A 27,837-nucleotide genomic window follows, 5' to 3' on the forward strand; every position below is an offset into this window, starting at 1 on the left:
TCATGTTTCACAACTTTAATAGAATATTCTATCTATTCTGTACAAATTGAAAACACCGTATTAAGTTACAAATGTGTAAGGTAAGGCTGGAGCACTCTACATGCCTGGTCACAGTGTTGATACAGCTGCTATTCAACTGCTGCCAGAGGTTGGCAATGGATGCTGAAACTAGAAATGTGTACCTGAAGTGCCACACAACAACAAAAGGTAGTTTTGAAGACTTCAGAACTTTAAATAAAACAAACTGTGGAATGGAATAATTTCAGTGTTGCAAGTAAGACACCCAAACTTCAGATTTATTGAACTGGTTCATTTTGATAAATTTCTGTGTTCATAGTGAAAGGTCCTTTCATGCTGGACACTAAGCAGTAAGACTACTGGAAATGTTCTGGTTCTTTGGCTGCAACCCACTTCCATCAACAGCAAGAGTTTGGCCTTTTGCATTTTGATCTTCATCCAGAAGAGTTGTCATTTTGATGCAAGTTTGTTTCTTCTGTCTAGACTACTACATGGGGACCAATTTGAATTATTTGTTTTACAAGTACCCATATTGTATGCAAAAGAGGAAGAAGATTTTTCAAGTATATTAAAAACTATTAAAAAGCACTAATTCTGTCAAAGTACTTACAAACATGAATAAATAAATAGTAAGATGAACAACTAAGTCTCAAATATGACACCCTCTTCAATGAAGTAAAATTACTTCAACTCGATTGGTTGTACTGAGATAATAAATATGACATTTAAAGCTGCTCAAGCACTAGTTCAATTTGTAGGTTGCGAGAAACATTAAAAAAGGGGGGAGGGAACTAGCAAAAAAGTCATATTGCTCTATCTGTTTCAGCTACCATACATGTAATCCATTTACTTCAGCTTCTCAGCACATTGCTATTCCACGATTTTCAATGTTTAACAAGAAAATGGATAATCCTCACATGGTAGTCTGGACTATTCCCCTATGCATAGGGCAAAAGGCTCTAAAGGCCTATTGACATACTTAGCTACAGTGTACCAACGGCTGTAGAGTGTGCTTTATTTAAACCTCATATTTCCCAAATGCATTGAAGTTGCCACTGTACATGTTAAGCAATAAAGTTAGTGAAAATCATGCATTTTAAAACAAATTAATTGTAAGCATTGTTAATAAGATTGTGCTGCAGCGATGGAATATCCTGAACTGCAGGCCAGGTATCCAACTATTTGTTACAAGTTGTTCAAATATCACTTCCAAGTGGTATTTCCTTATTACTGTTGTTTGCATTCAGCAGGTTGGCTGGAATCTTTCTGTGTAAAAGGAAAAAGAAAATAAACAGTTAAAAATCAAAATGGCATATAAGAATACACTTCAACAAATAAGAGAAATTTGCTATGCAGTTTCAAATTAACTAGGTATCATTAGCATGTACATAAATGCTACATGCAAACTCAGGCCACATCTTAAGGGTCCAACAGCAGTCACCATATTTATTGGGTTTCCCCCTGCCCCCAGCTGCTTGATATCCCATAATTTTTAATCTACTTTTGTGTTCTTAACACTCCATCCTGTAGGCCGAGGTTCAAACAAACAAGAAAGCAAACCACATCCTACTTCACCCAAACAGAGCCTCATTTGACTTTCAGTTCCCATTAAACAATTTTAACAATAAACTGCCACCTCCTCCAACTCTGAGGAGGGAGGAAGGCAGGGAAGGTAAGCTGCTTATTCTGAAGCACGTTTGAGTTTTTCCTTAGGAGCCTTGCCCTTTCAGGTAAAGTGATAAAAAAGTAATTAATGTGTTGGTTTCTTGTAGGTTCTGCATCACCAGCAGGTAACTATTCAACAATTTAACACTGGGCAAGAAGTCCGTATGTTAATCTGAATATGTAAAAGTAGAAACACCTTCATTAGGTAGTAAAACAACTTCCCCTTTGGCAAAAGGAAGTGTATTTGGGAGTGAGAACAAGTACTTAAACAGCTAAGAACTTCAGGTTTACACTGCACTTCTTGCTTTTTCTGTTGTAAAATAGGATTCTTAGAAAGTAGAATTTATTCAGTGAATTTTTGCTTTGCTTCTCCCTTTACCATTCTTAGTATAGTTTATTATAAACAAATAACAGTCACTGAATTCTAGTAAAGAAAAATACAGGTATAAAACATGACTTGAATGTCACTGACTGCAACATAAAATGTTTCTTAGTAACTATCCTGAAGAAGAGCTCTATATGTTATAAAAGATGTAATCATGCAACAGTTCATTAAACATCAAGTAACCAAGAACTAAGACAACTTAAGCTTTTTGCCTGTAGCGAGGAAGAATAGGTGCAACTAGTTAAAGGCTTCCTCATCATCAAGTTTTGCCCTTGATAATCTGCACTAAATCCAGGCTATTTTTCTGTTCCTCACCTAAACTGCTTGAGGGTTAGAGCGGTCACTATCATTCCCACTACAATCTGGACTACAGTCAAATACTGTCTCTTCTGCACAGATATGTCAAGAGACCTTATGGTTTTCCTCACCCAGCACATCTGGCTAATTTCAACTTTGTTCTCTCTCATCTGCCTGGGGTTCCAGGTAACACTGACGTGAATTAATTTTCACTCATCTGGGACTAAGTACAGGAAAAGAGGGACACCTTTACACAGAACACAAAATTAGCATTCTTGCTCTTAAAAAAGGAAAAATCTAACTGCCACTGGTAGTACATTGCACGCTATTCCTTTTTATTTAGAGGCAGGTAAAACCAGCAGCATTTTATCAAAAACTTTCTGAAGGTTTATGTTCTTCTTGTAACTGCTTTGTATTTGAACATGGCCACAGAACAGTGCACAGCATCACTTCTTGTCTCCCTTGTATTTAGGATGAGAGCCACAATAAAGTAACAAATCTTATTTAAAATATACTTAAAAGTCTTTCCATCTCTCTCCTTCCTTCCTATTCACCTGTTATACCAAGAAGACACATGTAGGTTGACCACAACCATTTCGGCCAAATTTTAATGATCAACCAAAACACTTGTTATATTTTCTATTAAACTCCCATTATCTTCTTTATATCTTAATTCTGTAAACACGTAAATTTTATTTATTGCATATAATTCTTTATCCTGTAAAAACTGAGTCACACAGATCTCAAAGTTCCTTCTTAAGGATCTTTCAATGTTGATTACTGCTCTCAGACAAAAAAAAAAATAAATACAGTTTGAGGGTTTCTTGTATCTGAGTCAGTTGTTGGAGGATTGTGAAACAAATACTGCTACTTTATGCTATTTTTAGCTTACGGTTGAGGGCGTATCTATCTTGACCATATATACAAAGGGTTTAAGCAGGCCATCAGTATCAAGACAGTATCTCAGATCCAGATTCCAACATATTCAATTTTCTCCCACCATTTTGTTTTCCTCAGCACAGCCCTGAGCTCCACACTGCCTTCAGCTACCTGTCAGCCTCATGCAAAGCATCTCATGCCCTGATCACAAGAGGACAACAGCACATATAAACTACAATTCCCTTCAAGTTGCAGCTGCTCCATCGGGCACATGCATGTTTGAACCTATCTCTGGCCTCTAATGGCTCCTGGGAGATCAGGGACCAAGACCCCAAGCTGTGAGTGGGATGGAGGTCCTACAGCCACACTCCCTCAGGCAGTGCTATTAAGCTGGAGCCTGCTCTCCCTGCAGTGCCCATACCAACCCACTGATTTGCCTTAGACAGACCCTGTGCCACTTATCTCCCCATTCTAGCAAGTCCATTTGTGCTGTATTTCCCTAAATTAACTTCCCAAGACATCTTAGAAAGGCAGTGAAGTGCGCTGGCCAGGCAAATAAAGACCAGAGAGATTTTAGCCAAAGATAAGGAGGAATTGCATCTTGTTTTAAAATAAATTTAGCAGTAAACACATGTACTGAAGATCACTACCAATGCTACAGAGACGAGAAGTCTTGTTGTAGAGAGATTCTCTATAGTAGCCATGAGAAAAGACTTAATTTTAAAATCGGTAGAATTTTTTTTTCTATATCTTTAAAGTATTTAATAATATTTACTTATTCCGTGCAAGGAGTTTAAACTACTCTGGGCCTTTAATTCCACTTTGAGGTGAATGAGCTGAATAAGGTGAGAGACTCCTATTTTTTCTCTTTTGCTAACAAAGATCAATATAAAGCTTTTTGTCACTGCCTCTAATTTATTGCACTTGCTCAGAATTAAAAATATCACCTAGAATTTGCAGGAACACAAGGTAAAATGGAGAAGAAAAGCAGGTCTGAGGTAACACTGCTTTCATGACTTTCCTACACAAAGCCCACCATGTCTACCCATCCAGTTAAACTGGTGTCCTATAGGATGGGGACAGAAGCCCAAAATATCCATGCCATTTATTTTAGCAATTTTACTTTTTCCAGACTGATCCTTTTTCACATGAAGTTACCACTAAAAGAAACACTGAATTTTTGTAAGTCTTCAATGTTTAAACATACTAGGCAGGGTACATTCCTAGGTGTTTCAAAGAGCAATCAAGTCTTTATCTCCTTACTTTTCCAATTCACTTTCTGGGAAGCTTTCCATCTGCTAAAGTAGCCATGCAGGCACAGGCAGCTCATCAAGATCTCATCTGACTCCCAAACAACTCTGCTGCCAGCAGTGGGATCAACACAAGCAGTAGGCATTACAGCTGATGCCCATTCTAGCAGAGAAGGTTAGAAAGCCTTTCAGTATTTCAAATGCCTTCAATGAAATAGTTCAGTTAGGGGTCCTAAAGCTGAAACTTATCTTTGGTTATTTTCTATTCTATGTTACTGAATGAGAAAAAGCGAGGATGTAAAACACACACGGGAAGTAAACCCAGAGCTAAGCAGAGTTAAGTAAGCAAGCAGTCCAAACTGCCTCTGCCCACAACTGGTTCTGAAAATGAATTTGCTCCTCACAGGTCTTTCTACTAATGTAACTTAAAAAGACAAAGCACCTTGAAGCACATGCAGTCTCTCTGCACAGCAGTTTTTTTCAGTCATGATTCAAACCAGCATTCTGTATAACCCTGTCAGCTATTTCTCAATTCAAGCACAGCCTCAGTCATGTGAAATAAAGGCAGCAAAAAGAATACAGGGCATGCAAGCACATAGAAAAATGTACTAGACAAAACAAGCTACATTATCCAGTTTTGTAGCATCTTTTTGAAGCTACCTCCAATCATCTGACTGCTCAGTCTTCCAAAGCCACAACTTACTTTATATATAAGTGCTTTGTGTAAGAGGTGATAACGATCTGGTTGTAACTGAACAACTCAAATGTACTTAAAACAGACAGGAGTGAGAGGAAGGAAGGAGGAAAAGTTAAAGCAGAAAGTGTTGACATGTATTGTTATACTACATTTGCTAAAGAAGGAGGTAATATGGAAAAGATTGAAGAGAAGAAACTGAATTTGAAAGGAAAATACACCAATTATTTTTTTGTACATGAAAAAGAAAATTATTCTGGGTAAGAAAAAACGGGGGCAGGAACTGAAAGGCAAAGAGAGGCAGAGGACAGGGAGAAACAGGACCAAAAAATGGGATGAACATAAGAAAGAGTGGAAAACAGGACTGAGGTATGAGTGTTAAAAGACAAAAAAAAGAATTCCAAGCTGACTTCAAAAATTGGAGCCAGTGGCTGACAATTTTTAATCGTGAGGAGGGAAAAGAGCTGTGCAGCAGAGTGCAACAGGACGACAGGTAAGCTGTTGTGACAAAGGGATGTTCTACTCCTGCAGGTGAACAACCAGTGCAAGTGTGCTGAGGCGGGGGGCTGGTGTCTCAAAGCACATCCCATTGGAAACAACATCAACACCAAAAACCAACACAAAAGCACGGCTCAATATTGAGTTTAGGCAAAGAAGGGCATTATCTATGCAGAGGGAATGACATGAAAAGATTATAGCTTTTCCTAAATAAGCAAAATAAAAGACACAGCCTAAAATACAGGGGGGGGGGAAGTATGGAGGCTGTTGCAGGCATTGTTCTCTATGAGAAATGGGATGAAAGGTGAAAGATAACAGTATACAATAGAAGGAACTTTTTCTTTCTTCTTTTAAACAAAGAGACAGATGAGCAGAAGAACAATACCTGTGCAGAATCATGAAAGATCAACAAGAAAAGGCTTCTAAGAGTGACTGACTGCCTTTGTCAGGCAGCATAAATAAGATGTTGGAAAAGACATACTAAGTAAGCTGATGACTTACAAGAGTTTAAGAGCAGAGAAGATACTTAAGAAATAATTTGCAAGTACACTACAAACAGTGAAGAGATGCAACATCAAACCAGATACAAGGAAAAAAAGTCTGACAAGTCTCAGTATCTTTTATCATATGTATATGAAATACAGTTTGACTGCTACAAAGACAAAGCAGAAGGCAGGAAGGCAGAGTCATTCTGAAAAATCTAATTTAATTACACAATTTAAAGGCAGTCATCTCTATACACATTTCTTTCTATTTTTTACTAATAAAACCTAAACTCTGAAGTCACAATTTCCCCATTTCTTTTCCCCATAAAAGGATAAAATAAAAAACAAAACAGAAAACCCTAGAAAACAAATCACATTACATGACTACAAATGTGACTCTTGGAAGTTAGGTATGAATGGAATTCCACCTTACCTAGAAATGTATGAATGATAAACAGACTTATATTACACCTAAATGGGAAAAAATTGAAAGGAACTGTCAGCATGGATGAAAAGTGAAATGTACAAAATAATACAGGAGGCAACAAACCATAACCTTCCAAGATAACCTAAGCTTTTTTTTTTCCTACAGAATGCCAAATCCTTTGGAAGGATATTTGATACTTCACAAAAATGTACATTGACACAGAACTAACACTGTTTCTCAGCTGTCCAACTGTTTCCCATTACAGGTACATCACTGCATCTTGATCTTACCAAGCAGTCAGAATACTTATTTCTGCCACTCTAATCCTGTTTGATTGATCTTGGCACAAGACAGACTTTCTTTAGCACACAATATTTCTCATTAAAGAAAAACTAACTTGATTCTCGACACAGTTGCAAAAAGCATTACTAGTGATATGATGCTATATATAAAACTACACCAGAAGAGTAACACATTAAGCTGCTGTTAAGACTGTCATCCAGAGATCAAGTAGTTTTGCATGCCTTCCACTTTTTCATCTGTCTTTATAAAAAATTAAAAGCTGATGTTTTAAGAACTAAATGAACCCAAACCTGTCATCACCGTCCCAGCTTCAATAAATATAAGCATTAACTTTACCAGGACTGAAGGACTGAAAAAGGCCTATCAGAAGGAGCACTAACCCTTAAGGCTGAATTTTATGCCACGTATCAAAGTTGCAAATTCAAAGTTGAGGACTAACTTTTTTTGATTTCTAACCAAGTACAGACATGTGGAGTCTAACCTGCAGCCATCAGGACAACGATAAAGAACAACTCTAAGGAAAAGAAAATAAACAAGCTAGTTGAGATTTGTCAGACTAATTCTAAGTTGAAGTCCAGCCAAGGAACATTTGAACATGAACTTTCTAAAGGAAAAATTATCTATCAGCATTACGAAGAGATGGCATTAAGAAGTAAAGGCACACAGTTCAGAAATTATCACTTTCTTGGTGCAGGTTGGAAGACAAAACCTACAGTTTCTCAACTGATGGAATGATTAACTTGTAAGGGCAATTTGAGTGCTGAAGAAGATGAAGATGTTGCAGTCAGAAGTTAGGGTGAAGTTTGGGTTTTTTAAATAATTTATTGATATTTTCACAAACTATTATAACCTCAGGTACACTGCTCATGATTATAGTCTGTTGTGACTAAGCACACAAAAATCCTTACCTTAGGATCACCCTCTGCATCTTCTTCCTCTTCTCCCTCCTCTTCCCCCTCCAACTCCTATGACAAAATAGAGATAAACTAACAGAAATTAAAACAGGTTAAAAGTGCAACTTTTTGTAATGGACAAAAAGCAAAATAGCAAATTACGTTATCACTGTATTCCAGAGTGTTTCAGATGTCAGCATTGGGCTGATATAAAAGAATTCAGCATCTGTAAAATCTTTAAAAGATGATTTAAAGGTTTCAGCATGGCTTAAGACAATATTCCTATTTAAGTTTCTGCTGCAGTCGCCCAGCAATTTTAAAACTTCTATCTAACATGACCTGGAATTTTAGTTCTGGTAACAGGTATAATGTCTAATTTTGTTCTTTGTTTTGATCTCCCTCCGAAGAGTCTGTTTATTTGGATTACTGTGGACAGGTTATGTATTTCCTGTATAGAATATTTTCCAGTATTTTTGCACTGTGTTCTATACACAACTACATCCAAGTAATATGGCACTGGAGACAAGTTAAAAATACACATAGACTTCTATCAATACTCAGTTTAAAAAATAAAAGTACATGTTTAGTTACTGAACAGCCTAAGCAAAGAGAAAAAAAAGAGGCTGCATGCTGACAACAGTCAGGTATGTACCTTTGACAAATTAGCAAGAACACCACAGTAAAAGCAGTAAAAAAAAAAAAAGGAATTCTTTGTAAAGGATATTAATTCATTTAAGTGTGGTAACATTTAGTGGCTTTCTGCAAAGCCTTTCATAGCATGTTTGTGTTCATACAATGCTACTGCAAACAGAGCAGAGCTCTTGGTATACTAGAAATTCCAGCCTAAATCAAGCCTTTATACTGAGCAGTTTTACACTCCCCCTTTTTCACTCTACATTTAGTAAAACCCAGTCTTCAAGCTTATGACAACTAAAAGCTGACAGCTGAATTCCACTACCTCCAAAGTAACAGATATTTAAAAATGAGGTTGAAGATTCTTATCATGCAGCACTCAAGAAATAAAGAGTTTGTCTTTAATTTTTGACTCACATCAGAAAGCAGCTTTCAAAATACTGGGAAAAAAAATGGATAAATGTTCTTGCAGAAAGTACTTTTATGAAGAAGAAAAAACCAGCCACAGATTTTTTTAAGTCAGGCATGCTGAAGTCTTTTGGAAAGAAGTATCATCCACGAGAGCATTTACAAACAACTATTTTCTACTCTATGTAGAACTATTTCTGGTACTGGAATGCAGTAGCTAATCAGTTATCTATAAAAGATACAGTGTGCATCTCACCTCCTCTTCACCTTCTTCATCTTCTTCAAACTGAAAAACAAACCCAAGGTTTTATTAGCTCTACTAATATTTGCATGAAAATTTCTGCAGTAATAGATGCAGCATATTCAAACACAGTAACTGAAACTAAGCCCCTTTCAGAAGCAGATTAACAACTCATAGCAAGCTGAATGATTCTTTCCTATTCCCCAGTAACAGGAATCTCTTCAAGGTTTTTTGTTACTCTCTTGTAATTAATACTTCATACCAGTCTAATCAGAAAAGGAGGAGAACGTTTCTACCTACATGGTGACTAATAAACAAAATGCTAAGAGCATACATACGTTATCATCATCCTCTATAGCTTCACCAGTGAAATACAGCACAGCACGAGGGACTATCCTTTCACGGAAGAAGTGTCCAATTTCAAAATCTGCAGCTAAAGTATATTCTGAATCTTCATCCTGTAAGGCAAGTCAGCTTGATTTTTCTACTACGAACATGATGTACTATACAGAAGCAGACAAAAGTATTTCAAAGTTACAGGTTTAAGAACATATTACACTGTCATCATCCACCTTCAGGTCACATGTCCTTTCAGTATACTTTGTAACAAAATCTAAGGTCTAAATCTAGATTTGCAGAATTGAGATTTATTGTAAAAGTTTCCTACTTTCTACACACAGATTACTGTGTCAAAAGCAAAAATAACAATAAAAATACACAGTACTTAATGAAAGAACCCAAATAGTCACTATAGAGTGACCTGGTAAAAAGGACATGGCAAAGTGCAATTGTGCCATTTCAGAAACAAACTTACCAACGACTCTCCATCACCAGATACTGCAAAAAGAAAAAGACAGCAAATTTAAGACAAGCATGTATAGTCTAGCCCACCTCAATATTCAAGATGACAAAACACAGTATAAAGACCTTCTCATACCAGAAAACACTGGGGCTATAAAGGCTTCAGAAGGTAGCTATTAAACCTTTAATGACAATTCAGATTCATATTAAGCTAAACCTACAGATATTGTACTTGTAAGAATTTCACATGTTATAATAAGAGCATCAAAGCTGCCGTATGGATGTCAAAGACTTTTGCACAGGAAATACTCTTTCTACAAAGATGGACTCAGAAGGCATTCAGATCACACTTCTCCTTTCAGAGATCAACACATTTTATTTCTGCATTAATGCTGTAATTACAGTAACTATTTTGCTAGAGCATTACAAACCCTCTCATCTACCCAAATACAGAGGATACCAAGTAGATGAACATTTTGCCATGAATTTGCAAAGTATTGTTGAGAACAGGCCCAGTACTGTAACCAGTAAGGAATAGGGGGGGGTTGTTTGCTTATAAACAAAACCTACCAACCAACAACAACAAAAAAATCAAAACAAAAAACTCCAACACAAACCAAAACAGATTTCCCTTTTCTACTCAGGTCCCATGGCACTGTGATCCTACTATGAAAGTGATCATTTGGCTCAGCCTGTTCTTTAGTTGAAAAATCAGCTACCAGCAGATGTCAGTCTTATCTTTCTTACACACCTCCAGAGTATGTCTTTTAAGTATTTCAAAAATTAATATAACACCTACATGATACAAACAAATCTCCATCGCCTTCTGAAAGCAGCAATGAAAATTAATTTAAAGGGTATTTCTGCACCAAACAACCCCCTTTGGAAATACAAATCACTTGGTTCTCATCTCCATGTACGTGGGGATTTGCAGTGGTAATTAGAAGGGACAGGGAGTTCATAATAGCCCACAAGAGAATCAAGAACCAATGTCCATTTTGTTCAGTATATCTCTGGAATCACAGAATGGTTGGGTTGGAAGGGACCTTAAAGATCATTTGTTTCAACCCCCATGCCATGGGCAGGGACACCTTCCACTAGACCAGGCTGCTCAGAGCCCCATCCAACTTGGCCTTGAACACTTCCAGGGATGGGGCATCCACAAGTTCTCCGGGCAACCTGTGCCAGTTCCTCACCATCCTCACAGTCATTAAGAATTTCTTTCTAAACTCTAATCTAAACCTGCCCTCTTTCAGTCTAAAGCCATTTTTCCTTGCCCTTTGAAAGAGTCCCTTATCACCTTTCCTGTAGGACTCCTTTAGTCCACAAGTAAACTACTTCCTCCATCCATGTTCACAAAAGAGTACAATGGGAGATGTACCAAGAAAAAAAAAAAAGTTTTGTAATCCACCTAAACTGTTTTAAATATGAGTAGACACCTAACATAAGGCCACTAAGAAAATTACAAAGTTGTATGGAGCATTATGGATCATTAATTAATCAGAAAAGAAACTACAAAAAGTTTGTCACTTAAGACAAAGGTTTAAACAAAACCGATACGCTGTAACTTGACCAACACTGGAGGAGATTTCTTTTGCATGTTAGAAACCTCAAATTGATGCATGGAGCCATTCTGTGGTAAAACAAGTCAACTTCTTTAGGAGATTCTACATGACATGAGACTGTTTCCATGCTATGAATCCTGTTTACAATGCACACCTCTTGGCCAAATTCTACAGAATAACATCAGAACAAAATGATCTGTTTGGATGGGCTGCAGTTTGCAATCTTCCTCTCGTAAGAAGACAGTATACAATGCAGCAGCATAAATAGTTTGAAGGTTTAAGCTGCATAAATACACATACATATAAATAAAACAACATATTTTAAGAATCCTCAATTCTTATTTTCCAAGCTTACCCTTTATAGGGCTGAAGAAGTTAAAAAAAGAATCATTAGGTACTTGTTTAGTAATTGTCCGAACTGTGCCTCGACCCTTGTGTTTCTGCTTTTTCTTGATTGTTTTAACTGTAACATTTTTTCCTTTCTTCCAGTCAATAGTACACCTAGAGACAACACATGGAAAACAGCATTTTAACAGAAGACATCAGTGAAAATAGGGAACTGAGTATCAGAGCAGCAACATCAAGGCAAAGATGGTTTATTATTCTCTGGATAAAGCTAGTTTTACACACACTGACAAGCAAATCTGCTTGACAAGATGTGAAGTGGATGCACACAGTGCTAGAGACTAAGCCTATGTTGGACACATTAAATAGTTCCCTAAAGGAAAATGCTGTACAAGTTTGTTTTCACAGAGTAATCACTGCCCCCCCCCAAACTTTAATAACCCCTTTGACCCAACTACTGGAGTTCTGTAACCAAGGACGTGATAAAGCTGTTAGAGAAAAAAAATCTCAGTCAGACCAGTAGGAAACAACCCTGTCACTACAGGTCAAGGCAGTGCCCTGTATCCTAAAAATAAATGCACAAAGAGTGGGCCAAGGAGAGGGATGTTTTAGCTCTATAAAGAGCAGGGCTCAGATTGACTTGGCAGCCAAGTGCAGCAAGCTGGAAAGAGTTTACTTCCCTGTCCTGCTACTGTACAAACTGACACTTTATGTCAACTAAAAGTCTCTCTCCATGCACCTACAGTTTTACCCAAAACTGCACATGGCAAAGAATGAGGGGCAAACACAACTAGTTCTCTTGCAATGGAAATAATGGGGTCACAGTAATCCTTAAGTGTCCCAAAATATATTGTCCTATATATAAATGGTCAAAGTCAACAGTTTTATGCTTAACCTGTGTAACAAGTCACAGATATGTTTTCCTGCTCTACTTGTACCAGTATCTAACACCTTCATCAGGAAACATCAACTGAAATCAAAGTTCTGACATATCAGCAATTTAGGAAAGCATCCCTCTGTGAGACTTAAACTGAAAACATTTTGTTGTAATTAACTAAAGTTTCCTTCAACATGGACTAGTCTGTAACTTGGACACAACCTTCACTAAACATGCAAGTAGATGTTCTGCCTCACTTCAGGTGAATACTCAATTCAGAAGCTAGTATGTAGCACTACAAGTCAAAAGGTTTTGAGGTCGTCAGGATGCCTTCAAAAAAACCCAAGTATTTGGCATTTCTTAAGTGTTAGTTAAAAAAAAAACCAAAACACAAAACCCCCCAAAAAACAAAATCCCCCACCAAAACACATCCTTGAAAGGATAAAAACGTAACTAAAACCCAAGAAAAATATCAACAGAAAAAAACACCAAAGAAGCTAAGAAAAATAAGGTACAAAACCATTTTTCATTTTTGTCAGTTCTGCTCTGGTGTGGTACTGAAATTTGGTTATAGGACAGAGATCACTGACGGGAAGAGAAAGTCTTAGGTTAGATGGAATGATCTTTCACCCCCCAAAAAAACTCTAATGTGGTGTCCAACTCAGACAAGAATTCACCATTCCACAGTTGGTTTCTGAACACATTTTGAAAAAAACATAAAACATTGAAAATTGCTGCATTAGCCACAACTACCAGAACCAAACTACGTGGCCAGTACATTCCAGCCTCAAAACAGGCTGAAGAATGATGGTACAATTCCTGCCTGATCATAATATACCAATTCCTGCTGGAATAATAATTGCTGAAGAGATTACAAGAATCCAAGAGAGTCTAAGGCTAGTCATCAGACTAAGGAGGAGAGGTGGTCTGTGAAATGTAATGAGTAAAATTAATTTACCTAGTTACCTGGAAATAACAGGTTACCTCAATTAGCCAAGTATTACATTTCAAAGGCATATAATTTAAAATATACACTGTGTTAAAACATATCTACATCCAGGTATCTGTTCCTTCTGATGCTGAGGCTAACATCATCATAATCCCTACAAACATTCCCAGTTTTTAAGTCAATAACAATTTTATCTTCATTAATCATTAACACAGTAAGAAAAAAAAATATGCACTATTACTTCAGAAGCTTTTTTGAATTTTAGTTTTCCTTACCCCTCACAATCAACTATTTCAGGTCCTTCAAATGAAAAGGGATCTGTCTTGTCTGGTTCCGACTTCATCTTGTATGTTTTTGTCAGGACTGAATTAGAAAAGTAGTCATTGGGCCCGAAGTGGAACTCTAATGAGAAAGACTGGAAAAAATTTCCATTATAATTTTATGTTACCACGAAATTTTTTTGTTGAAATAGCACATCAGCAAAATTATCATTAATCAATCTCTGAATACAGGAAAAAATGAGATTTTGATGGCAAACATATCTTTCAAACTACAGCAGAAGCAGGAAATTTAAGAACATCAACCAATTCCGAAAGTGCAAGAAGCCTGAACAACCATGGCTAACAATGAAATTATAATCAGGTAATTACTACACTTCATTCACCTTTACACATAGAACTGCTGTCTTAAAAGCAACTTTAGAAATAAGTATTTTGATAAAAAAGTCTTGGTTTCATTTTCTGTGGAAGCCTCTCATCATCCTTGCACTAGGGATGATGTTACTCTGAAGTCATTTTGACATTAGAATAGCACCACAGTAGTTCTGATCAAGGTCATGACCTTAAGAGACTGAAACAAACTTTATTTCTGATTAAACCAAAATTTAGATTGAAGGAGTTTATTTTAACAGTACAGTTCACCAGGAACCAGAGGGGTTTTTTCCATTTGATAACAGAAAATCCTGCAAAAGAACACTGGCTCAAACTGAATCCTACAATTATACATGTCTTAACAGGCTCAAGCCTGAAGCACTTGTAACTGCCAAAAACACTAGCCTTGAATATACTTCCCCAGGCATTCTTCAGAGTCAGGCCAGAAAATGGTCTGTTGTCACCAAGCCTGCCTTGCCATCCTCTTTTTCAAGGCCATCCATGTGCAAACAGGATAAACAACTCTGGAGACAACAGCCTGTTCAAAGACATTTATCCCTCACTCATCTCCCAAAGGCTCCTTAATCTTTCTAAGGCCTCATGAATCTCCTCACACGACTGCAGTCTGCAAAGACAGTGGTCAAGGAGTGATGGAAACTAGTGGCAACAGCAACCTTCCCAAACTCTGTTCAAGTGAAGGAAGCTAGTGGGACCCAGCGGTACACTGGAATATCTGTCTTGGTTTCACATTGCCTATTTTAGCTTTACTTCCATTTTAAAGCAATTCAAGACAGCTGTGTGGTTTGGAGGCCATCTTCAGCTAAGGGTAATCTCTGCCTGGCAAACATGCTCAGGGGAATAGTTACAAACTTAGCTTATCCACTATCAGTGACGAACACTCATACCCAAATAATCCCATAAACCATCACTGGGGCTATAAATAGGCAACCAGTGGCACTACTTCACATGCAGGATCCCAAGGACTAGCAAGACAACAGTATCTGCAGAGGCTGCATTTCAGCATTTGTTTACCTGCTAATTAGGAGACAAGAAACTTCAAGTTTCACATACTATTTGAAGTGTTGCAGTAGTGTTTACTTGGATACCTTTACGTTTTTTATCTGCTATGTTCTCATAAAGCTCAAAAAAAGAGAACTTACTTTTTTAAGCTATTTAAGTTATACCCAGATGCATTATCCAGGTCTGAATATGCTAGCTGAGGATCCTGATGACCAAATAAATATATAGGTAGAAATTAAAATGATAAAATACATATAAGTTTATTCACGTGATTATAAATAAGTAAAAGCAAACAGTGAAGGAATTGCTTATGCTTCATGTGGATAAAAGTTTCTATGTACATGCTATAACAAACAGAACTTGAAAGCATGTTAACTGTAGCCAGGCAAATCCACTTCTGGAGCGCCACAACTACAGTTAATGGCTTTGGGTCAACAGTAACTCAGAAAATGCCTAACTATCATGTACTTCTTTTAGCAGCAAAACCTACTCCCCAGCAGAATTAGTGTATTTATTACACACTGGTTATGTGAAGCTTTCACAGCACAAAGCAGCCACTGCTGTACCAATTTTCAACAGCGAGAGAATTTCAGACAAGAGTCACACACCAACGGAAAATGGGTTTCACTCAAGCAGTTAGTAATGCATCCTTTGTCTCCAAATACAGAAGGGACATGGCATTTGTCAGCCTCCCATTACTGGATTTAATGTAGCACTGGAATGGAACCTATTTACAGAAATGTGCTGTCAAAAGGTTACGAACAGTGCAAGAGGAGAGAAATCCATTGATGTTTGAAGAGCTGAATGAGAACACAAAAATAGTATAGGCAAAACCAATTATTACCAAATCATCCAAATGCCACCAAATAGATATGCTTCAAGATGAAAAGACCTAACTTCTTAGAATACTGTACTTTGTGCTTAGACAATTCATTTTCTTCATAACACCTGTATCCTCTCCTTTAGCCCTAGCAGTGTTTAGAAACTTAATTCTCAATATTTCTCTGCCTGTACTACTTTCTTGCCTATTATCAGCTCAAGTGTTTAAGGAATTAAAAAAAACAAACAAAACTTTGCTTCATCTGGTATTAACCTTTAAAAGCTATTCTGAGAAAGTCCTTTCATCTTTATGTGAATCTTCAATAGAGCTTTTCTTGCATTTATTTTGGATATTGTCAGAAGACTATAAATCCGTAAGGTAAAACAAGAAAAAAGAAATATCAGAAAAAAGCCACAATGATAAAAAATAAAGAAAGGATGTGTAGGCTGTAATCCCATCCTTCTCCCTGTCTCCCTCTAAGAAGGAATTTAAGGAATATGTATAGTCTGGACAAATTAAATAAGCAACAGAACAACTTCTCTCCAACAAACATAGTATCTTTTCTGTACACTGAACTTGAACAAAGAAACAATTTCCAAACAAATTAAAAAAAGCCAAGTTGCACTTTAAAAAATATTCACTAGGTACACTTTTAAAAGATCATCTAATATATTTTCTATGCCTTTCAATAGCACAGTATCCATCATTACTTTTGATTAGTATCACCAAGTCCCTGTATTCAATATTTTATCAAAAAAGATGCAAGTAGCATCCAGAATTTTTCCCACAATTAATTTTCATTCTTAGTTTTATTACTAAGAGCAGCTATACCAGAACTTGAGAGAGAAAAAGAAAGCAAAAACTAGACAGAATTGAACAAGAATTTTTATCTATAAATTACAATGATGTCACAGATGTCCAGGTTAAGAATAAAAGAGCAAAGGGTCAGGAAAGTTGAAGGTAAATCTTTAAAAGGCCAAGCATGAAAATATTAGCTTAGAAAGAAATCTCACACACACATTACAGCCCAAGAGTTGAATGAAAACTTTGGAATGCTGTTCACTTCACTACTACAATCTTCATGAGAAACAAGCAAGTAGAGGAAACTCACCATAGGCTGTCCAGGTTCAGAAAACTTAACTTTAATATCCTGCAGATGTTTCAAGATAGGTTCATCATATTCCTAAGCAGAAAAAAAGTAAAACCCTATTCAGCAGGCAATATTTGGAAGAACCTCCTCTTCTTAATAACCTTGTAATTATTCAGCAATTTCAGCTGAAGTAAAGACCTGGATCCAAATTTCTTAAGTCACAGTTGCAAATACAACGTGCCAAATCTCAATTGTTAGGCCTTGCCTTCAGTAAAAAAGGTGCCAAATGCCAGGCTGTGTGAGTATGACCAAAAAGATAGTAACCATTCAGGATATTTATTGCCAGTGAGACTCACATGCTTCAGGGAATTCTTCCTTAACAGCATTAAAAGCAATTAATATAACTGTGGGCAAAACTACATAATGAATTCAACTAATCCATGGATATTCTTATAATATCCTTGCAAAAATAATCCTTTATGGGCCAAATTAACAGTGCTTGTCCATCATTAGCCTTTCAAGCATCTTCAGGGATTCTAAAGGCTCAAATATTTGGTCTCTCACACACATTCCACAAAGACTGACTACTAATGGGAAAAAGCAATTCATTTACACAACAGAAGTCACTCCTTTCAGAGGAGAAACTTACTTGTACTAATTCACTTAGCATATCTACATTCCTAAAGATAGTAAACCAGAAGTCTGGAATTCCTTTGACATTTGTCTCTTCTGCTTTTTCTTCTATTACCATTGCATTTTTCAGGTCTCCCTGGGAAAAAAATACAGACACATTTGAGAAATGAAATTGTGACTTAGTATATTTAATAAACAGAGGTAGACAAAACAATTGCCATCTCTGAAACTGTGTTTAAGGAACATTTGAAATGTACAGTTTTTTTCTGTCAATGAAGAGATACAGGGTTTACTTACACAACTTAACATGTATACATTTAATTCAGATTTACTTTAATCTCATTTGAAATTCTTTTATATGAAGACTAAATAGACCAAGTGACAGCTTCACTAACTTAAGAAAAATAATTAAAACACATTTCTTTCTCCAAATAGAAAAAAATATAAATACATTTCTATTTTTCTATTAATCTACTTTCTGTAGCTTCATGTGCCATTTACAGTGTTTCATCTAAAAATTAAAAATTTAACTCTGCCCTCTGAAATACTGTTTTACCTTCCCAGTTTCTCAAAATACTTCGTAAAATTGGTTTTCATGGTTATTTTTAATTATTACAGTCTTGAATTACTACCTTGTGATATAGGAGTCCCTACAGACATTTCTCCATCACAAAAAAAATCGCAGGAAATGCGCAGTCTGAATTGGTTGTATTGCACCTTTCCTTTTACACCACTAGAGAGCAGCACATATATAAGATCTTCTTAACAGCAGCTACTTGGGTCACCACTAATTAAGAACATAAAGCTGCAGTTACTTCCCACCTAGACATGTTTCTGATTTCATAGTTGTGTGGAATATGGCCTGTCAATGCTGTATTTACACAAAGCCTAGCAAACGTTTTTTGCTTATGCACAAGGAGCACTCTGTGTGTCATGCTAAATCTCAGGAGATCAGTAAAACAAAGAGAACAATTTGCTTTGTATACAGAACAGCGTCCAAAGAAAACTGAATAAAATCAGGCCAAGGAAAAAATGCAAAGAAACCGATAGAATGGCAAACAACTTTCTAAGTAGGTTACTTCTTTGAGAAAAAGCCAGCCATGAGCAAACATCTCCAAAAATGATGACAGGAAAGTAACAGGTAGCCTACAGACTATATTATCCCTCCTAAATCTAGATAGCTCTTACTCAAGAGACAAGTAGGAATCCACACATTTTAGGCAGCACACATTTTATTAGGTCCGATTCCGTTTTATGACTCTGTGACGTGTCTAATCTGTACGTATGAAAATGAAAGCTAACTATGTCCCCCAAAATAACAGGGACAGGCAGACAAACAACCAGCCTTTATTACCTGGGGGTATCATGTAGCACTGGAATGGAACCCATTAGCAGGAAGATGCTGTTAACAGGTTACGAACAGTGCCAACAAAGGCAACTTTTCAATTCACTCAGGTTACAAATTTGAAAAAAGGCTAAACTAATAGCTTAGAAGCTTTCACTGGACATAACAGTGTATTCATCACAAGAACATGTTACTGATAAAAAGATGAGTCTCTCAATGAAAAGAACAGGAACTAACTCTGACAGTCTGATATACCAGTAGTTCATCACTCAGCTTGTACTCACAGCCAGTTTTTCTTCTTCCTCATTTTCACTGTGCCATTCTGCCTCTGCATCTGTGGGTTCAGCTTCTCCATTAATAAACTCTCTCCTCTGTGTTAGAAAAATGAAGAATGTAATTGAAGATGTAAAGTTATACATACTCAACCAGAACTGACGGGAACAAGAAAATAAAAATTATATACATAGTTTTCTTACCTTATCAAAAAGGGGTTGATAGAGTGCTGCGTATTTTCTCTCTAAGTCATGTACTTCTTCATAGAACTTAGCTTCTATATGGGCACATTTCACCTGAAGCTTTTTCAAGGCATCAATTCTTCTTATCACTGCTTTTGGAAAACTAAAAAACAAACAATTATTTAAGGTTAAAAGTTAGTTGCCTCAGCATTATTTAACATATCACTGTGAAAAAGGCTGCTTATAACTACGTGCAATTTTTAAATAAAAGGCTCATGTCAAATACACATGTTTCTTCAACACCTATTTCAAAAAGTTGAAAGAATCCTCTCCTACCCAAGTTGTTCTCAAAGGTGTTATCTTCTGTTCCATTCCCTGGGGCCACCACCCTCCCCGTGTAGTTCAGAGATCTGAAATCAATACCTTTGTTTACACCTAAACTTTGAGACTAGATCTGTGAAAAATAAGAACTGTGCACTCTAAAGGGAAAGTTTTGATTCATGGGTCATACTTAGGAAGCACACACTGTCCATCTGCACTTTAAGTTATTAAAGTGCAGATACAGTCATGTAAAAAGAACTCTTTATAGAAGTTATATTTTTTTTTAAAGAGATCTACAACCAGCTATTCTATGTCAAGAAATAAAGACAAATATTTACTAAAGGTAATATTTAAATCTACTTCACAGTTAATATAAAACTAACTTCAAACTAGGGATTTACAGATCCTAAACTTTCCATTACATCCTGGACAGCATTCTTACAGAAACTGTCAGTCAGTGTAGCACATGCCCTGCCAGACTAAGGGTCACAGAAGGAAACAGTGGAGGGGAGCGGAGTTATTTCTATCCAAAACAATAACAGCCAAGGAAAACACTGAACCTGACAAAATTTTGTTTGCCATTTTGCGTAAGCGAACTGAAACCTGACTCCTTCTTCCTGAAGCAGGCCACTATGAATCCTGGTTTAAGTCAACCATTTTTTTTAGTGAACCATTTGTTCTAATTTCCTATCTCAATTATTCAGCAATAACATTCTATTATGCTTTCAGTCTTTGAAGAATTTTATTAGGCCCAGTACTTACGTGTCAATGTAACTTGAAGGAGTAAGTGCTGTGTTGTCAAGACGTTCCTGTAGAGCTGCCAAGGCCTGTGGATTTTGCATCACTTGGTCTGCTAGTTTTTCTACAAAGACAGAAAACCACTTTTAAACAAATCTGCATTTATTTACAGTGCTTTTATCATACTGTGTCTTACAGCGGCCACAGTAAAAATATTCTCTGTTTTCAGATCTCAAATAACACTACTACAGTTAACTAATAACACAAAAAAATTAGGACCAGATTTCAGAAATATAATTATATTGAATAATGATAGAAAAAGCACCTTTCTCTTTGCAAATCTATCAGCTGCTTTTACAAGCAAGTATTTTACTGACAACATAAGCAAATTTCCCATTTTCCTCTTATGTAAGAAAGTGCAAAACAGGAGTTTATCCTCCCTCTATATCCCTCTTATATATATCTTATAAGCCACATATAAATTTGCAAGAGAGAAACCACTGAATTACACTTCCAAGATGTTTGTTTTCCAGTTAGTCTGATTGCTGAAAAAAGTCTGACAACTACTTTGTGTAATGTACAATAAAGAAGCATAGCACTATGACGTCGAGAACTGCTAATTTTTTTAATTTTACAATCTGTAAGACTCTTTTTACAGGAGGTCAGATATAAAATGCTTCTGGGTTAGGATTTAAAAACCCTTACTAATAACAACACAGGTTGTCATGGTGGGAAGACATTTGCTTTTCACACCTTTCCATTCTTTCTCACTGCTTTTTTCCCCCCTAGACATTAAAAAAACCAATAAATTGCATAGCACACAGGTTTGGTTTGTGTGTTGCTTTCTCTTACAAAATTTGAATACTCAGGGTAGTAGTGGAACTGTAGCTTTTTTGCACACTGAGGTATTAGTTTGATCAGCAGTTATCTGTAGATCTTCCAAATGGAGAACAAAAACTTCCAAGAGGACACATTATGACGATGCATTTTCCAACAAATGAGACAGTAAAGAACTAGCATAGATACTGCTCATTTTAATAATTATGCTGATAACGATTACATGTTGTTACAGGCTAGTCTGTACAGGCATTATTGCAAGTGTCTAGTGGGTTATTTTGTGCGATAGTAAAGCCTGTTCCTAGTCACAACATACACAAAAATACTTTCAGTGTTACAAAAATATAGCCTTTATTCTGTTTTTGGCTGCAATGAAAATGGAAAACATCAGAAAGTGAACAGTTAGCCTAGAAACCATTGCTTTGCAAACACATCTGTAGTTTTGACTGCAAAGGCTTTGGAAGTGTATATAAAGAAGCTTCAATACACAAGGCAGTAGGTTTATCCCACTTCTGTAACATTACCTATTACTATGTATTTCTTACCTTTTTTGTTGCTTGCATTTTTAGCAGCCTCCAGAGAATCTGAAGCAGTATCTTCTGTTTTACTAAAAGAATTCAAAATGTAACATATTAAAAAGGCATCACGTTACAAAAATGTTAATATTTAAGAACAAGTTACTCTGAATTTTCATTTTACAAGACATGTTTTATAAACAAGTATGCCAATAAAAGACACATATTTGTGCCTAGATTTGTGAAAACTTAAAGGTTTGGATATGAAACCAGATCTCCTAACATGAGTAGGATACAAAGGCAGAGCAAGGAAAGGCAAAGAAAGATAAAAACAACTAACCTCAAAACAAAACACAACCCCAAAGCAAAAACCTTTGACAGATAAATTCATCTCATTAAGTGAATGGCTGGTCATTCATCTGGACTGGGTCACGCCACACAGGAAAAACAGTATTACTCACAAATGAAAACACATGACACTTTAAGTGATGAAGAAAAACACAAGAAAGGATACAGGTAAGACAGGAAGATAAACAAGAGATAAAAGCTCTGTTTCAAACTTCCATAACAAGCTGTTTTGTTTTATAGTAAAAACATTCATTTCTACTCTAAAAAAGATGTCCCTGTCCTCCCCATCTCCCTGCCACAATGTCTTCCATCACACTTCCTGTGCTGGAGGAAAGAGGGTCCAGCACAAGTCAGCAAACAGCAAGCATTCCCTGTGCTCCCTGCCAGTGTATAGGTCACAAAATACACTCTGGACATTGCTGAAATTAACCCTAACTCAGACACAAAATGAGAAAAGGTATCATATATGCAAAGGGGTATTATTAATTACCAGACAGACCAGCTTATCCAGCTTACTCTGGTGCACTGCAAGCCTCAAAAGACCAGCAGCATGTATGGATTTGCAGCTGTTCCATAAGACAGTTATTCGTTCAAAAAATACTATGTAAACTAGAAAATGAAACTGTGCCTTTTGCACTTAAATTACAGATATTACAGAAACACTGAGGATCAGTGTTCTCTTCAGTTATCTAGCGTACTTAAATATGGACACTGAAAACTAAATCAAGACAACAAATGTTAATCCAAGAGAAGACTAATGCTGTATCTGATACACTACAATCTCAGCTTCTCCTGTATCAAAGGAGTACTTTGTCCTAGCTGTAAGTAAAAACAGCCTAGTTAGAGAAAATAGTACCACTTCATTCTTATCCAAGTTTGGTAATCCACTCTTCACAGGTTAAAAAACCCAAACAATTCTCCTGCAGAAGACCAGATATACTGTTGGCTCTGACTACCTTGATTTAACTTCAAGAAAACAGTCCAACATACCTGTTATCTGCCATCTGTGTGCCTGTATCCACCTGCAAGTTGAAAAACAGCATTTAAAAATACTTTAACAGCAATTTGTTTACCTCAATAGATGATGAAAATAGAACAGGTCATTGTTTAAAACCTCAATACAAATTAACAGCTGCTGGTTTTGCTAAGAAACTCATTATGCATAATTCCTTACAGTAAATAGCTACCACAGTACCCAATTCAAACTGGAACTTGCTCAGTTTTTAAATAGTCTGTTAGGTGGTTTAACCCCCCTAAAACTTATTTTTCTCTTAAATACTCCAGATACTAATACATTTCTACCCTACTATGTGTCTTCAGCCTGAAGACAAGTGCCACAGTTTCCTAGATTAGCTCTGCATTCTATTAAACAAAAATAAGCCAAAGAGGAAGACATTATTTTCTAACTCCTTAACAGTATCAAAGTAAATAATGAATTTTTAATCTCTGCCTATACTACAGTAGCATACTAGAGCTGAAAACAATGAAAGTTTAAATGAATTAATTACAACAACTTCCAAATGACTTTTTTCTTGTATCACCCAGGCAGAAAAATATGCTTCACTTATCTGTCTAATAAGGGTTATTTTCATGAATAGCTGCCTCTGCTGCTCTACAGTGAGCCTGCTACTAGATAAAGAAAAACACTGAAGGGAAGAAAATTATTTACCAAGAGAAGGGGTTTTGACAGTAGGTACGAGGGCACAATCCTCTATATAAAGATTTGCCTTGGATATTTTTATCAGGTGTGAGAAAATGAAGAGGAAAGACAAAAGTTAAAATCTTGGTATTAGCAATGACTGGAACCAAGTTTAGCACAACTACCCCAGCCCCCAATATCTAAATTAGCTCTCCTGAGAAACCAGGGGGAGACAGATTGTCTTACCTATTTTGCTGTTTTTTCTTTACTGGGATGAAATATCCGAATCTGTACATCTATTTTAGTAATAGAGATTGTTTTTTTTTTTCTTTCTTTACCCCCATTCTAAACAGCTGAACACAAATTCAAGCAATCACTTCCTACCACACAGAAGCGTAGGTGATATTATCCACTACCAAGAAAGATGTTAGTCTGCAAGTCAAGTTCAGAACAAAGAGGAGCTTCAATCACTTGTGAGAGTTGACAGATATGATTTCTTAGATTCTATAGAGGCCCAGCAGGCTGATTAGGCCCATCTTCCAACCCAGGGCTACCAAAGAAGAACCCAAGTGCTAATGCCAACTTGAGCAGCAGCCCAGAGATTGCACGCACTCTCCCATCTGGAAAATGCTGAATCCTGCTCTAAGCTGGAAAAGCAACACTTTCACAACCACTTTAAATAGAGCTGAAACGCTTTGTTCATTTACAAAAGAACTAGGAGCATACTTCAGATTATTCCACAGGAAGTTGTTTAACATCTACCAAACAAGCCTATGAGCCCACCGGATAGGGCAAGTCCAGGAACAAACAAAAGGGGCTCCTGGCAGAGTAGGTGTTTCACCAGCTCAGGCAGATTTATTTGCAAACACTTCCTCTTGCCTTAAACATAACAAGAGAAAGTGGCAATGCCACCAACCACCTGCTAGGGCAAAACAGAAGATTTTTACTATCTCACAGCTGAAGAAATAAAGGAGCATAAATGAGGCTTTCATAGCAGATAGAAGGCAGAAAAAAAAAATACAATTAGAAAGGTAAGACAGAGCAAATGGACCTAACATCAGAGTTCAGCCAACAAGTTATATGATCCCAGTCACTATTAGAAGAGGCTACAGTAAGCAACTAAAAATGCAGATTTGTGTTACTTAAAAATTATCCTCAAACACTTGTTGCTTCCAACCTATGCCCAGTGACAGAGCTAATGAAAAGCAAATTCCTCTGCTGCACTGTACATGCTGTATTTTCTGCAGGGAACTACTTCTCAACTCTGCTGAGGGAAGGTAATATCCTAACTCGTGTTTGGAAAACATGGAATAAAGCTGCCCATAGCTTGAATAACATTAAAATAGCAGTTGAATTAATCTCCACTAGAACACACATGAATTGGGCATGTTCTGACAAAAGCCATTCACCCAAGTAACAAGAAACAACAACAATCAAAAAAAAAAAGAAAAAAAAAGACACCATTCCCTGGTGCAAATACATACTTTAAGCCTCGTTTCACTCCCTAGAGTTGTGCCTTTGGCAACTGGAAAGTAAAAAGAAGTATATAAATAAATAATTAGAAGAAATTTTCTTAGAAAATGCTTGTGATTCCCAGTTTCATCCCAGCTGCCACAGAGTCACCAACAAAACTGTTTGGTACAACTGCTCATGGCAGGAGAGGGGAGAAAAACGTAATTTTAGAAAGACAAAGTTAAGTGCGCACCTAGCGGGAAATGTGCAGTACCAAAGCATTGAGTCTTCACATTCATCATCGCCACTGCTTTCCAAGCAAGTGAGCTCAGTTTACAACCAATGAAGACATGGAAATGCCATCAGAACTCCAAGGAAGTAACAGTGGAAGGCATCATTGTTATCGCTGCCACCACCAATAAGAGGCCAAATTAGTTTCTTGTTTCTCTGTTTTCAAATGACAGCTTCAGACATGAAGCTCTGGGGAAAGAGGGGACCAGAACAACCCCCTGTCCCACACAGCACAGGCTGCTGCAACTGGTCTGGCACAAACATCACCCACCATCAGTCACTAAAAACAGCAGGAAACCCTAAACTCAATGCATACCAGGATAGGAAAAGGCCATTACAAGGACAAGTAATATCCTGAAGGACACAAATTTAAAGGAAAAGTCTGTACATTGGCAAGGTGTACTCACAAATAAAGTGTACACAAAATAAATTTTCTCTACCAAGAAAGCCTATGACTTGTTATACAAACCTTCTGAACACAACTAAAACACAAAGCAGGAAACCGAAAGACTCCTGCACTCACAGGAAGGCTCCAGCCCACGGCTGTTACTGTTTTTCGTAACTATAACAAATCAGAAGGGAAAGTTGTGACTTCCGCGTTAGAGGCGCTGGGATGTAACCCCGTGGGAAGCCAAAAACGCAACAGTCTGATATTTTCTGGAAGGAAAATTCGAAGGGATCGTGAAAAAACAGTCGAGAGTAAGGAGCTGTTAACCTGTTCCACAAGCCCCGGACATCAGCAATAGCTGGGCTCCCCTCGGAAGCCTTCTTGAGGAAACACTACTTAGTTTAGAGATGACTCTATAAATTGCCTCGTGATTCTAGTTCCACCTATAACTCACACCCTCTCTTCTCTAACTGTGTATTTTGAAACACCGTGAGCAGATGTTAAAGGAACGGAGGAGTCTGGCAAACCCTACGAGCGGTGCTATTACGTGTAGTAAACAATCGTAGCGGCAGCGAAAATTTTAAACAGGCCCTCACTTGGGAGACAGGGAACTCGAAATGAAAATGCGGGCCCTCCCCAAATCCCCCATCACGCTGCTGGGGCACAAGACCGTGGCTGAGGTCAAACCCACGGCCCAGCCGAGAGGCCAAGGGCCTGACTCAACCCGAGCAGCGCGGCGTGCGAGCGCCGGGGACACCGTTCACCACAAACAGCCGCCCTCCTCCTCCTCCCCCGCTCCCCCGGGAGGGCGGGGACAGGGCGGGCGCGCTGCCAGACCAGCGCGGCCATACATGCGGCCGGAACCGTTGCCTTCCCCTCCGCCAGGCTCGGGGCAGCGCGGGCCACCCTTCCCTCGGCCCGAGCTCCTCGAACCGTCCTTAAAATGGTGCCCGACCAGGCCTGGCCTGGCCAGACCGGCTCCCCCCTCCCCTCGCCGGGCGGCTCCGGCCGCCGCCGCGCTCCGCCCGGAGCGGGCCCTGACGGCCGCCGCAGCCTCGCACGGCGGGGACCGGACCGGCCCATGCGCTCTGCCCGGGACGCGGTGCCCGGAGCCGAGGCCGGCGCCGCCCGCCCTCACCTACCCGCGCCCCTCCCGCCGCAGAGGCCGCAGCGCCCCGCGCTCCTCGCAGCCTCCTCGCTCGGGCAGCGCCGCCGCCAACAACGCCGCGTCTCATTGGCCGCGAAGTGGGCGCCTCCCTCAGCAAAGGCGTCGCCGATTGGTCCCAGCAGCGCCGCGGCCGCCACGCCGCACGCGGGCCATGTTGACTGTTCGGGCTCGCGCCGCTCGGCCAATCGGAGCGCGCGGTGGAGAGGGAGGGCGCGCGGCCTTGGCGGCGCGCGGGGCGAGCGCGTGATGCGGGGCGGGGCAGCGCGCGGGGGGGATGGCGCGCGCCCGCGCCCTTAAAGTGACAGCAGCACCCCTGCGCTCGCCGGCTCCGGCGGCGCTTCCAGCAGAAAGCTATCCTCGATAATCTGCAGGAACTTCCCGGACTGTGTGTGCCGGCCCGTGCGGTCCCTCCAACAAAAATCAGGGTGGTTGAAGTTCCCCCAGGAGAACCAGAGCCTGTCACCGCGAGGTTGTTCCCAGCTGCCCACAGAAAGCCTGATCAATTTCCTCCTCC

At 38.4% G+C, this 27,837-nt stretch overlaps 1 protein-coding gene and 2 non-coding genes across 8 annotated transcripts; all 3 read right to left on the reverse strand.

Moving 5' to 3' along the window:
* NAP1L4 (nucleosome assembly protein 1 like 4) lies at positions 1 to 27,420 on the reverse strand. Of its 6 annotated transcripts, none has more exons than XR_007907219.1 (16): positions 27,298 to 27,420; positions 23,376 to 23,407; positions 22,068 to 22,129; positions 20,710 to 20,809; positions 19,648 to 19,789; positions 19,456 to 19,542; positions 17,843 to 17,962; positions 17,215 to 17,286; positions 13,889 to 14,028; positions 11,798 to 11,943; positions 9,891 to 9,913; positions 9,415 to 9,534; positions 9,092 to 9,121; positions 7,810 to 7,887; positions 6,605 to 6,642; positions 1 to 1,284 (listed from the first exon to the last, which is right to left on the reverse strand). XR_007907219.1 is itself a non-coding variant. In XM_051804034.1 (16 exons), exons 1-15 carry the CDS (start codon positions 27,388 to 27,390, stop codon positions 6,637 to 6,639), a joined length of 1,230 nt encoding a protein of 409 aa, XP_051659994.1. In that variant the 5' UTR covers positions 27,391 to 27,420; the 3' UTR covers positions 1 to 1,284; positions 6,605 to 6,636. The 6 variants fall into 6 exon arrangements, 4 of the variants coding, with proteins under 4 accessions (XP_051659994.1, XP_051659996.1, XP_051659993.1 ...); XM_051804034.1 differs by having other exon boundaries at positions 7,810 to 7,866; XM_051804036.1 differs by lacking the exon at positions 6,605 to 6,642 and adding an exon at positions 25,509 to 25,549 and having other exon boundaries at positions 7,810 to 7,866; positions 27,298 to 27,381.
* Positions 15,933 to 16,053, reverse strand: LOC127478543 (small nucleolar RNA SNORA54). The gene has a single exon (XR_007907267.1). It is a non-coding gene; the product is annotated as a small nucleolar RNA SNORA54 (small nucleolar RNA).
* Positions 19,128 to 19,254, reverse strand: LOC127478544 (small nucleolar RNA SNORA54). The gene has a single exon (XR_007907268.1). It is a non-coding gene; the product is annotated as a small nucleolar RNA SNORA54 (small nucleolar RNA).
* Positions 27,421 to 27,837: the final 417 nt, after the last annotated feature.

This window comes from Manacus candei, unplaced genomic scaffold, assembly GCF_025592945.1.
Source record: "Manacus candei isolate 608988 ecotype Guabito, Panama unplaced genomic scaffold, ASM2559294v1 h1tg000060l, whole genome shotgun sequence".
In the NCBI taxonomy this organism is placed as follows: domain Eukaryota; kingdom Metazoa; phylum Chordata; class Aves; order Passeriformes; family Pipridae; genus Manacus; species Manacus candei.